General features: G+C 39.1%; 1 protein-coding gene across 1 annotated transcript; it reads left to right on the top strand.

The window, feature by feature from the left end:
• The first annotated feature begins 1,572 nt into the window (after window positions 1-1,572).
• LOC111880507 (uncharacterized) lies at window positions 1,573-2,433 on the top strand. Its single transcript, XM_052771532.1, has one exon. It carries the CDS (start codon window positions 1,573-1,575, stop codon window positions 2,431-2,433), a length of 861 nt encoding a protein of 286 aa, XP_052627492.1.
• Window positions 2,434-13,737: the final 11,304 nt, after the last annotated feature.

The following is a 13,737-nucleotide window of genomic DNA, read 5'->3' on the forward strand; positions in this document are numbered from 1 at the left end:
GACATTGATTCGTTCTTTGTCTTTATCATTATAATTGGAAAATGGATTAGGGCTAGTAAATATGAATGTTAGTACAATGTCTGTGTTTGAATTCACTAAGCTTCGTGCTTACGTTTTTCCCTTATAACTTTTCAGGTGTTAAGATTAAAGAGGCTAAGGCTTGACATGGAGCATCGGGACATCGCTACTAGTTATTTTGTTGGGACCTTATTATTATTATTACTTCCGCACTTATTTTATATGGTTATTAAGTTGATGGATTATGTTATGACTATTTCAGTTGTTTTAATTTAATTTAAGATGGGTTTTAAAAGTTTAAAATTTTTACAAAAAAAAAATTGGGTGTCACAAGTTGGTATCAGAGCCACAGTTTGAGGGAACTAGGCATTCTTGTGGATGTTCTAGACTCAAATTTGAGGCTCTATAAGAGTTTATTTTCTTTTTAAAATATTTTTTCAAACTTTCTGAAGACTAGTAGTGAAAGATGTCGTGGTGTACCAGTCAGCCAGCCAAGTAAGCCTTATTTCTTATGTTAAATGTTTATGTTAAATTGTTGACTATAAATTGGATTCTACTAGCCTTAAAATATTAGATTACACACTTAGTTAGTGTTAACATGTGAGAGAGTTGTATAATTAATGGCTAGAGCGAACTGGAAATTTTGAAACTAGACGCGAATGCGAAATTGGAACTTGTGTGGAAGGTAGTAGAAGGGCCCCTACTATTTGAAACATCGGTGCCGGTTTCGAGTCGGGGCAAGGTTGAAAAATTTTCGGCAAGCTGAGTGTTTTGTCTTCCTAGAAATATCTAGGCTGAATTGTTTCTAAGATTTTCCTTCTTCTGTGGATACCAATGGCTCCGCCTGCTCGACTTAATCAGCTCAAAATGGAGCAAGTTAGGGATATTGTCGCTGAGGAATTCAATAACAGTTTCAACGAACTAATCCCGGGTTTGACCAACGATATAATCAACCAATTCGGTGCTCTTCTGGATGAGCGCCTCGCGGCTATTCCTGGGGAAGCGTTATTGTCTCTGCCTGTTCAGGATTCGGCATACTACTTCGAGAAGTTCAACAAGTGTAGCTCTCCTCTTTGGAATGGTGAATCCGACCCAGTTGCTACTAAGCCCTGGGTGTCAGATGTTGAGGGCGCCTTCATAAGTGTTGGGTGTCCGGACTAGTACAAAGCAGTGATCGCCATGAATCACCTGTGAAAAAGGGGAAAGACATAGTGGAACGCCATCACCGCTCTATTGAACGAAGACTAAGTGAGGGCCATGTCTTGGGCCCAATTTGTGGAGAGGTTCGAGGCACAATATGTGCCTAAGGTGGAGCAGCAGCGGATGCAGCAAGAGTTCATGGCCTTACAGCAGACTACCGAATCCGTTAGTGACCTGAACGCCAAGTTCTTGGAGATGCTATCTTTTTGCCCCTCGTTTGCTGGTACACGGCCATCCTACGTATCGAGATTCGAGAATTCGTTAGCATGCATGAGTTCTCGACTTTATCTGCGATCATGAATGTAGCGAGGAGGAGGGAAATCAAGTTGCTGACCCAGTCCAAGAGGAAGGCCAATGACACCTCTTCCAAGACATCCAGAGATGCCCAGAAAACGCAAAAGCAGGGTAGTAAGTCAAGGTATGAGTATAGGACGTCTCCAGGGTGAGAAAAATATGTTGATATGCTACAACTGCAAAAAGCCAGGGCATCATTGGAAAAATTGTAGGGATCCCCCTGCGAGTGCAGTACCTCATATTACTTCTGCAGTTCCCGTCTGCTATCACTGCAACGAGACGGGACACAAGAAGCCTGAATGCCCGAAGTTGAAGACTGGTAAAGGAGACAGGGGTACAAATCCTGCAATTGCATCATCCTCTAAGGGAACCACTATGGTGACACGAGGTCGTGCTCACCAGATGACTGTGGAGGAGCCGGTGATTACAACGACAGTGGCAGACACTTATTTGCTAGATTCCAAGCCCGATGTTGTTATGTTTGATAGCGGTGCTACCCATTCTTTTGTATCTCACACGTTTATTAATCATTTGGGGCGTAGTATCGGAAAATTGGCTCACCCAATGGTTGTCGATGTTGTCGACAACCGTACTATTTATGTCACCGATGTTTATCGAGGTTACACTCTCGAGTTTTCTGGAGTTGAATTCCCCATTGATCTTATCCCTATTGCGATGCGAGAGCTCTGCGTTATCGTAGGCATGGATTGGCTTGATGCATTTGATGCGGAAATCCACTGTCGTAAGAAGCAAGTTCGTGCTCGAAACCCTAGAGGTGGAGAACTTATTATTCAGGGGGACATTCCCCGCCTGGCTATGGCTTCTTGCTCTTCTGCTATAGCACTAGACGACGTTCCTATCGTTTCCGAATTTAGCGATGTCTTTCCGGAGGAACTCCCTGGCTTGCCACCTGTTCGATAAGTGGAGTTTCGCATTGATTTGGTGCCAGGTGCGACTCCGGTAGCGAAATCTCCTTACCGCTTGGCACCACCTGAAATGAAAGAGCTCCAAGATCAACTTCAAGATCTAAGTGATAAAGGGTTTATACGGCCAAGCTGATCGCCTTGGGGTGCTCCTATTCTCTTTGTGAAGAAGAAAGATGGATCCCAGCGAATGTGTATTGATTATAGGGAGCTAAACAAGCGCACGATAAAGAATAGGTACCCGTTGCCACGTATTGACGATCTTTTCGATCAGCTTCAGGGAGCATCTTGGTTTTCCAAGATTGATTTACGTTCCGGTTACCATCAGATGCGTGTTCGTGAAGAAGACATTGAGAAAACAGCATTCCGTACTCGATATGGGCACTTTGAATTCGTAGTGATGCCTTTTGGGCTCACCAATGCACCCGCAGCGTCCATGGATCTCATGAACCGGGTGTGTAGCCTGATGCTTGACCGTTCAGTCATAATGTTCATAGATGATATCTTAGTCTATTCTAAGAGCAAAGAGGAGCATCAGCAACACCTTCGGGAGATTCTGGAAACTCTGGCAAGAGAAAGGCTTTATGCTAAATTTTCAAAATGTGAATTTTGGTTGGAAGAAGTTCAGTTCTTGGGGCATGTGGTAAACAAACAAGGTATCAAGGTCGATCAAGCCAAGGTTGATGCGGTTAAGCAATGGAAGATTCCGAAAACACCTTCTGAAATTCGCAGTTTCTTGGGTTTAGCCGGTTATTACCGGAGGTTCATTGAAAATTTCTCTAAAATCGCCTTACCACTCACCCGATTGACCAAGAAATCAATGAAATTCGTTTGGGGCCCGGAGCAGCAACTGGCGTTTGATGAGTTAAGGAAACGATTGTGTGAAGCTCCGATTTTGGCCTTACCTGATGGGGTTGAGCATATGGTGGTTTACTGTGATGCATCGCTTCAAGGTCTTGGTGCCGTGTTAATGCAATGAGATAGGGTGATAGCCTATGCCTCCCGACAGCTGAAACCCCACGAACGAAACTACCCCACTCATGATTTGGAGCTTGGGGCTGTTGTTTTCGCTCTTAAGATTTGGAGACACTATCTCTATGGAGTGAAGTTTATCATATACACTAACCATAAGAGTCTAAAATATTTGTTCGAGCAGCGGGATTTGAATATGAGGCAGATCCGAGGGTTGGATGTGGTAAAAGATTATGATTGTGAAATTCACTTCCACCCTGGTAAAGCTAATGTGGTAGCTGATGCTCTCAGTCATAAACAATCTGCCGAACCGATTTGAGCTAAGTGTCTGCGGATCACGATGGTGTCGTGTTTGTTAGATCTAATCCGGGACGCCCAAAACACGGCAATACTAGAGGAAAACATCAGGCGTGAGAAGATTGGGAAAGAGTTGCCTAAGATGGAACGAGACGGGCGTGGTTTGCTGACTCGCTACGGTAGGATTTGGGTTCCATATACCGGGGGAAATCGGAAAACCCTAATGGATGAGTCTGATAAGTCAAAATTTTCTATCCATCCTGGTGCTACTAAAATGTATCGGGACCTTCATGAGGCTTACTGGTGGCATGGAATGAAGAATGATGTGGCTCGATTTGTGGAAGAATGTATGACCTGTCGAAAGGTCAAGGCGGAACACCAGAAACCGCATGGGAAGTTGCAACCATTGGAGATTCCTGAATGGAAATGGGAGCATCTAACCATGGACTTCATTACAAAACTTCCTAGAACTGCCCGAGGATCAGATACGATATGGGTGATTGTTGATCGTTTGACTAAGAGTGCTCACTTTCTGGCTATAAAGGAGAGCTCATCGGCGGAGAAATTAGCCGAGATCTTTGTTCGGGAGATTGTCTCATTACATGGGGTGCCCGTTTCTATCATCTCCGATCGAGACACCCGATTTACCTCTCGGTTCTGGAGGAAGTTTCAAGAGGAATTGGGCACACGATTACATTTTAGTACCGCCTTCCATCCGCAGACAGACGGGCAGAGTGAGCGGACGATTCAGACCTTGGAGGACATGCTTAGGGCTTGTGCGATTGATTTTGGGGGTAGTTGGGATGACCATCTACCTCTAGCTGAGTTTTCTTATAACAACATCTATCACTCGAGGATTAAAATGCCTCCGTATGAAGCCTTGTATGGGAGGAAGTGCAGGACGCCCGTTTGTTGGGGCGAGGTTGGGCAGAGGGTACTTGGGAGTACCGATATCGTGCTACAGACTATGGAGAAAATCCAAGTGATTCGGGATCATTTGGTCACAGCGAGCAGTCGTCAGAAAAGTTATGCCGACAAAAGACGCTCCAATCTTGAGTTCCAGGTGGGAGATTATGTGTTGCTTAAAGTTTCCCCTGGAAAGGTGTGATTCGATTTCGGAAGCGGGGAAAGCTCGGACCCCGATTCATTGGACCCTACAAGGTCATAGCTCGTGTGGGGAAGGTGGCTTACCGTTTAGAGCTTCCTGACGAGCTTAGTCTAATTCATAGTACGTTCCATGTGTCTCAGTTACGAAAAGGCGTTGTTGATGAGACCGTTGTGATACCACTGGAGGACATACAAATTGACGAGCGTCTCATTTATGTTGAGAAACCAATCGCTATTTTAGAACGAAAGACGAAAGCTCTCCGCAACAAGACTATAAACCTGGTTAAGGTGCAATGGCAACATAGGAAGGGTTCGGAATGGACTTGGGAACCGGAATGCGAGATGCGGACTCATTATCCGGATCTGTTTCTAGGTGTTGACTTCGAGGACGAAGTCCGTTCTTAGTGGGGGAGAGTTGTAACGCCCCGGGTTTTCTCGGTACGTTTGGTTATTTTAATTTAATTATCCTTGTAACCTTGGGTTAATTTATTTAACCAATGTCTGATTTTTTATGTTATTGGACTCTTTTGATCATCTTGTAAACTCCTTTTTGAAGTCCATGGGCTATGGGCCTATTTGCAATGTCCATTTAGTTAATAGTACTTAATGTGTAAATTGAATCATTTGGAACACACACAAGGAAAACACTCTAAACCCTCCCTCTCTCTCAAAAATCGTCCCTCTCTCTCTCTCTTTGGGATCAAGAGCAGCCAAGGGGCTGTTTGGAGCTTAATTCGTGTTCATTTCCAGCCTTGATTCGTATTGGTATGAACCTCCTTATCCTTTCTTACAACTTGATTCATAACCTTGTTCTAGTTTTAAGATTTCATCTTCACCTCTTCTCCTTCTTATTTTATTTGTAATTGTATGTTATACATCATCTCAAGATCCTATCTTCACCCCATATATGGTGGATGATGGATCTAGGGGATTACATGTGGCAAAAGATCATGGAAACCCTAAAAGGGAGAATGATGATTTTATGTGCTTATGTTTATTTTCATGTTGATTATTATTACATCCTTGAGGCTAAATGAAATCCTAATGATCCCTAACCCTTTTTAGTACCACCATTATCATGTGGACTGAATTGGGATGATGAACACATCTTAAAATGTGTTTCAAAAGGAGAAGGATGGATAAGCCAAAAAGGAATCACGGGTGGCTATGATTCTGTTTTCAATCAGACCTGTAGTCATTTCGTAAAAATCATATCTGGAGTTCTAGAACTCAAACGGACCCCAAACCAGTTCCAAAAGTTCACAAATTGAGTTGGCTAACTTTCTTAAGAAGGCCAACCTCACTGATAAGGGCTTTATCTATGTGAAAGAATGGCATCTTTGCTGTTAGGTCTGATCCGGGTCTGTTCTGATATGTCATTTTGTTTTCATCATTTCTAAGGCTTGGAAAAGGATCCAGAGTGATTCCAAGTTTCTATATGTTCCTTATATTATGAATTTAAGATCTGGAGAATATGGGGTGTTATTTCCAATTATAAATTGGTTATAATGGATCCACACTCCAGGTCAGTGGGCAGTCACCAGCTTTTGCTAGTGCTGTGATTGTCCACAATGTGAATTTTATATCTGGAGTTTGAGAGATGTTTTTCATTCAATTCCAACTCTGAGACTTTCACTTGTATGTCCTTTACTTCTCTTAATTTTCTTTTGGACTAATTCTACTCACAAGTTGGGTAGAATTGGCCAACATCACTTGACTCTATTGTTGGAGACAGAAGTGATACACCATTTTGTAAAATTCATATTTAATTCATATTTTGGAGTTAGAATGAGTTCTTTATAGTTGTGGAATCCAGAGCAATCATAGTTTCCTATAAAATTTAGTTAAAGCTATGTTTCTGTTTTAGATTTTGGAGTAAATCCGTTTTGAACAGCAGGTCTGTTTTAGAGACCTTGCTGTGATTACTCTTTTCTCAACTCATAGCTTCGTTACTTCTCCTTTCTAACCTTTAGTCCTTCTTAGGTGAGGTTTTTGAAGTTTGCTCAAGCTTGGTAGCATTATTTTATTGTTAGCCATCCTTAATAATCACTCAAGGTGAGTTCTCTCACACCTTTGTATTGATGATTGTGTTTGCTAGTTAGCTCGTGTGTGATTATTTGAATTTATACTATATAAGTGTTGTTTTAATTCGTACATGTGCACTGTATGTAACTAATTATGGATATGGGGACACCACCAAAGGATACGGATTTACCGGTGCGGTGGGTAGGTAAGATCACCAACGTAATACTCTTCGTGAGGTGCGGTGATTAGGGCCAAATGATACGGGATCTTCCCGGTGCGGTTCAAACCTACAAGTCCTTCTCGTAATATAGACATTGATTCGTTCTTTGTCTTTATCATTATAATTGGGAAATGGATTAGGGCTAGTAAATATGAATGTTAGTACAATGTCTGTGTTTGAATTCACTAAGCTTCGTGCTTACGTTTTTCCCTTATAACTTTTCAGGTGTTAAGATTAAAGAGGCTAAGGCTTGACATGGAGCATCGGGACATCGCTACTAGTTATTTTGTTGGGACCTTATTATTATTATTACTTCCGCACTTATTTTATATGGTTATTAAGTTGATGGATTATGTTATGACTATTTCAGTTGTTTTAATTTAATTTAAGATGGGTTTTAAAAGTTTAAAATTTTTACAAAAAAAAAATTGGGTGTCACAACCTCTTCATCCAAGTGGAAGGAGCCGGCGGTATCGCAGCGCATCCCACACACACATGATTTCCGCAAAGAGTTTTCTGGGATTGTACTCTGATTTATACTATTGATCGATGTAATGGTTTTTAACCATGTTCATGATAGCTTATGGATTGAAATGATGTTGTCAATGTTTTTAGTAAACGATTTTATAAATTACTAATTTGCAAACGAAATTTTTGGTCTTGAAAATTACGATGTTACACCCCCCTTATAGATTAGCTTCGTGAATGAGACGTACTGGTGGCTTGACTAACTTAGTCTTATACATATAGTAAATATAAAACATTTAATTTTACATGTAGTATAAGGTGTATTTTAAACTTTTCAAAATACTAGGGTTTTATAATCTTTTCAAATTTCGAAATTAAAACAGTTTAATTCAATTTTAAATGAAATTGATTTAATAATTATATATTAATTAAACCTTTAATTAATTTATTAAAACAGTTGAGGATTGTAAGTCCCCAAAATCGCTTGACATATCAATCTGATCCACCTGATGGTGCGAAATCCCAATCAAGTGGATGATGCAAGATAGAATGGAGAAGAAGAAGAAGAAGAACTTCATGAATCCTGAATGTATTTATGATATGGATGATGATCCAACATCAGATTCACACACACACACACAAACACACACTTTTTCTCTCTAGTTTCTCTCTCTAGAACATGATATGAAATGAATGAATGAATGCTCCTCTAGAGCACTCCTCGCCTCCTTTGTATAATATAGCCACCCACTAAACACTCCCTTGATGACTATTTATACATATGGACCTAAGACCAAGGCCCAAACCCAATACCCAAACCAAAAACACATCAGTTTTCGGTCCAAGCTACAAATACACCCAAAACTATTTTCGCCCTAGAGTAAAAACAATAAATGCTTAGAAAACAAAAGTATAAACCAATTTTCAGACCCAACAACCTCCCCCTTGTTTTGTAGCTTTCTTTTCTTTTGACCCAACAAACTCCCCTAAAATTGTAACTTTCTTTGCTTGTCAATCTTCAATATGAGCTTGGATTCAACATTAATCTTCAATTTTTCACGACTTCAAGATGAGCAAATGCATCTTCTAAATGAGTGACTTCATCTTGAACAGTTGGGCAGTTCTTAAAAAAATTGACTTTGAACGCAAGTTGGGTGTGGAGGCTTCTTAAAAAGATTCTTGAAAATCAACACTTTCAACTTGAGAATCTTTGGAGAGAATGATAGAGAGACCGATTCTTCTATATCACTTCAGCAGGTTCATAAATAGCACCAAATTGATTGAGGAGGCTTCAATGCAATCTGTCACATAATCTTCAAGAAACCGCTTCACCTTGCTTCTGGGGTTGAAAGATTGTATGTTGAAAGAATAATCTTCATTACTTGTGCCTTGGAATGAGAATTCTTCAATGATCATGAATGAAGCAGTGGCTCAGAAATTCTCGATACAGTCTCCATGAGTCTCATCTACATTTGAATTCACTTTTCAAGACAAATAAAATTTTGAGATAAAAACAAACTAAAAAACAAGCTCAGCACACAATATTTTTGTATTTTTCATATTTCCTGAAAAAAAAAAACAGAAACAAAAATATTTTTGGATTTTTTATTTTTCTGAAAAAGAAATAAAACAGAAATAACAATAATTTTTGGATTTTTAGTTTTCTGATTTTTGTTTGATTTTTTAAAATTTTTAATTCTCCCCCTAAATTTGTGCATAGAGGAAAACTATGAACAAATTTAACCGAAAAAAATAATAGCTAAAATTAAGACTTTTGTGATCAAAGTTGTCAGGGAATTCAATATCATTTATCAACACACACCTGCATGTTTAGATATGGTCAATCACTGGTATTGTGATCCTCTTAAACACAAATGATAAGTGACAAATGATATTTGATAAATTGGACAAACTATAAGTGACAAGTCATTGTGATATATATTCCTAAATGGATCATTTGGCTAGCAACGACCAAGGATATTGTTGTCCACTAAAATTCAACAACAAGATCTATAGAAAACCAATTAAATGCTTCAATTTTAGATGCACTAGAACGTGTTTCCCACTTCCCGATATACCCCAGTAACCAAGAACTTCCAAAAAACTCCTTGCTTAAGGTGATTATTCAATCATTAAGAAAGAATTCAGATATAGAAATGCTATGTTGTATCCTAGGTCGGATGTCTTCCAATCACGCAAAGGGAACAAATATGGCTAACATAGATAGAGGGACTGAGAGATAGTAGGGTGCAGATGCTGTGTCCCAGGTCGAATATTCCGATCATGCAGAAGGGATAGCATATGGCTAACAGATAGAAAGAATTTCATAGATAGGGGGATGTGTAGAGAGAGAGAGAGAGAGAGAGAGAGAGAGTTGTATATGTTGCATTCCAGGTCGGATATGTTCCAATCACGCAAAGGAGACAACATATGACTGACAGATAGAAAGTAAGAAAATAATTTCTTACAAATCTACTTTATCAGAACCCCCCAGTCTCCCTATCACTACCAGACTTAAGGACATTAGTCCGTACATCAAAAAAATGTTGAGCCACAGTTCTAGTTAATTAAATTTTAGTGTATCTTCCAGGTTCCTATGTTTATCTCACTGCTCAATCTACCCAAGCGCCGTATTGTCAGTCCAAATGAAACTATCTAACTCCATACTGTCAAGTCCTTTCATTTGTCAATATAAGTCTAGTCCTTTTGAATCCTTAGTGCCTACCAGCACATTGAGCACAGAGTCTAGACAATTTGGCTTTAGTGCATTACACAAATTTCAGATTTCCCTTTAGCACTAGACTTCATATCACTTCCCAAAAATACTTATGAAAGAAAACATGTTTTTGTATTTTTGATTATATATATATATATATATATATATATATATATATATATATATATATATATATACATATTTGTATTTTTTTTTATTTCTCCCCTTTAAATTGTGCATGGAGAAGAAATAAGACAGAATAAAAGTGTAACAAAAATTTGTCTCTGAAACGAATCATTTTAAGAAAACCTTAGGAGTATCGAGAAGAAAACTCAAACGATAATTCGCCAATTGAATTTGCATCCAGAAGGTCTGAGAAAAGCACGCATATTTCAATCTCAGAACAAATCTGAAAATTCTTCACATCGTCAAGAACAAACGCCATGTGTGACCCTTTCCTTTCTACATTTCCCACAAAGGTCACATACTCTCACTTAAAAGCTCTAAGTGTTGTAAGGTTGAGAGATGTTCCTTATCATGTGGTTGGAACAGCCATTATCAACAAACTGAAGTCTGATGATATGCCTCCATAGCTGCTCCAATGTAGAGCGCGGGATTAATTGGTCTTTGGAACCCAGTCCATTTGAAACTAGGTTGACCTTTGTCATCTGTGCATGGTGCTCTCTCCCATGACATATCTGTTGGATTAATGTCTAAGTCCATAACTATAATTGGTAAGACTTGACCCGACCCGGCATGGTCCATTTGGGTTGCATGGCATCATGCACTTTGATAGACTAAATGAGAGAAATAAGACACTTATGGTTATTAATATATTATAAGTCCTAGTATATTAATAATAAGAATAATAATATTTAATTAGTATTGATCAAGAATTAATTTAGAATTAATTATGTGATCAAAAGAAGACTAATTAAATATATGGGTTGATTGTGCAAATCATCCATGACTTATATAGTAGGCCAAAGCCCCATGGATAATCAAGTTGGGTTACACCCATAAGATGCTCCATGAAGGTTACATAACCCATGGGTCATGGAAATGAAAGGTCATGACAATTAAGGTTTACCTGGTGTAACCCTAATTGTAACACACTATATAAGCATCATATTATTTACCAAAATCGGCTCTAATGTGTGTAAAATAAGGGCTAGCCGATTTTCATGAAGTGTAGAATTCTCTCAAGTCATTCCAAGTGTATTTGGTGTTGTGTGAACCATTTGAGGTGTCACACTTGAGGCACTTGGCACTCAAGCTTCATGAAGACTTTCTACATGAAAGAGGTATGTATTCTATCTTGTTATATTCATTATATATTTGTATGCTAGATTAGGATAATACCTTGGATGTTCATACTTGTATGTATAATAGAGAAAACATAGATCCAAGGTATTTAGGGTTGCATGTACACATAGGAGTGTTAGAATGCTCAAAACCCAACAATATCCTGCTTATCAAAAACAGAAGATGAAGAAATGTTAGAATCATTACAATATTTGAGAGTATGAACCTTTGGTACCCATCTATAGTCGAGTTTAACCCATTTCATACTTGATCGGATGGATGCCTCAACACTTGTTTTTGAACTTGAAGCCAATCGTCGAGATGACTTTAGCCTAATCGGTCTTCGTTTCACTGGAGCATCTCTTGAATTTGGCTTCTTGGCTGACATTCCCTTCTTGTTCTTGGGAGTTTGATTCTTGGCCCTTTTGGCGTTCCAGTCACCATTGTTTGAACGTGACCTCGAAGGGTTTCTTTTGTAAGATCTCCCTCTTGGCGCATTCTGCCATCCTTGTGCATAGTAGGGAACATATGCACGATTTGGAAAATTTATGGCAATGTGTCTAGGTTTTCCATAGTGAAAACATGTGTTTTTCTTCATGTAGGAATTGTTTCTTCCTGCCCCTGGTGGCGTGCCCTTGCCTCGTTTCTTATTGTTCCCGCATTCACACATACAATAAGCCGTCTGTTTCACTTGTTTTGGTGGCTTGTATTTACCAATAGCAGGTTGATAAGAAGTAACTGAGTTAGAAGCAACATATTCATAGTTCAAGGAGGCGTTTGTTTGACTGTTAACAAAATCATCAGAACTAGAATTGTTTCTATTCTCCTTGTCCTCCTCTTCCACTACTTTACCTGCACAAGAAGTAGAAACATTAGAATCCTTTACCTCAACACTCTCTGTTGGCCCTGATTGTTCAGTCTTAACTGAGGCTGGTATGGTGGTTTAGCCACACTAAGCAGGTATTTCTTCATCGTCGGTCTCAAGGGGTGGTTTATAGTTGTTACTTAAAGGAGGTGGCACACTGTGATACCCTAGACCCTTAGTTTGATTAACTTTAAATGTTAATTGTTTTTCTATCATGGATTCAACTACCTTACATGACACATTAAATTTCATAAAGTTGAATTCAACATCTTTATATTTAGCTTTTAATGCATCAAGTTCGGTAGTCAAGTTAGCAAGTTGTTCCTTAACATAGGTATAATTCACACATTTGTTGCTATATTCTTCTTGAAGTTTTCCAAAGTCCTTGGTTTTGGCTTCTAGTTGTGCTTTTAAGGGTTTTTGACCTTTCCTAAGAGTATAGCCTTCATATTTAAGGTCCTCATTTTCTCTTTTTAATAAATTGATTTCATCTCGGAGAAACTTAATAGTAGCTTCACTAGTTTGAGAACATGAAACTTCATTGACTTTGGTGTTTGAGGAACTCAGTGTTTACCAAAAATGCCCTTTGACTCGAAACCTTGAAATTCAACCTTAAAAGTCAAGTTTAAAAAGTCGAACTTGAAAAGTCAAACTTAAATGTCAAACCGAAAAGCCAACCGTGGAAATTTGAAAGTTAAACAAGAAAGTCAAAGTTTAAAGTCAAAGGTCAAACTTGGATGTCAAAGTCAATTTTAAGGTCAAAAGTCAAATTACAAAGTCAAAAATTAAATGTCAAAGCTTTGGGTTGAAAACGAAACTTTAAAATTCGAAAAATTGATTTTTGGGCTAAAAATGTCAAAAATCTGAAATTGTAACCGAAAATGCGAGGCTACTTGAACTAAACCGGGAAAATGTTAAACATGTGGTATACTAGACCGAGTGGTAAGATGGTAGGTTGTGTGTGTGGGAGATGCCAGTTCGATCCTTGTTCCACCCAGTTTTTGTATATACGCTGCTAACCGAACACGTGCGAGACCTCACACCGAAAACCGAATTCGGCAGTAAACGCTTTGGACCAAAAACTGTCCATAACCGAAAACCTACGAAGCACGCTCCATCGCAAACTCGGACATGCTCCACCGCAAACGCAGAGACGCTCTACCTGACAACAATCTTGTTTCCTACCGCAAACTTTAGCTACTGACCAAATTCCGCCGCCACACCCTTGCTGGTTACGACCAAAAAACGCGATTTTTTCACTTTTGGAATCCAAAAATCAATCAAAAACTCATTTTTATGAAAAACACGAAGAACAAACCCCCAATAT

Source organism: Lactuca sativa, chromosome 5 (genome assembly GCF_002870075.4).
Source record: "Lactuca sativa cultivar Salinas chromosome 5, Lsat_Salinas_v11, whole genome shotgun sequence".
Classification (NCBI taxonomy): Eukaryota; Viridiplantae; Streptophyta; class Magnoliopsida; order Asterales; family Asteraceae; genus Lactuca; species Lactuca sativa.

Coding starts and splice junctions, on each gene's coding strand:
- LOC111880507 (XM_052771532.1), top strand. CDS start 1,573: ATGACACCTCTTCCAAGACATCCAGAGATGCCCAGAAAACGCAAAAGC.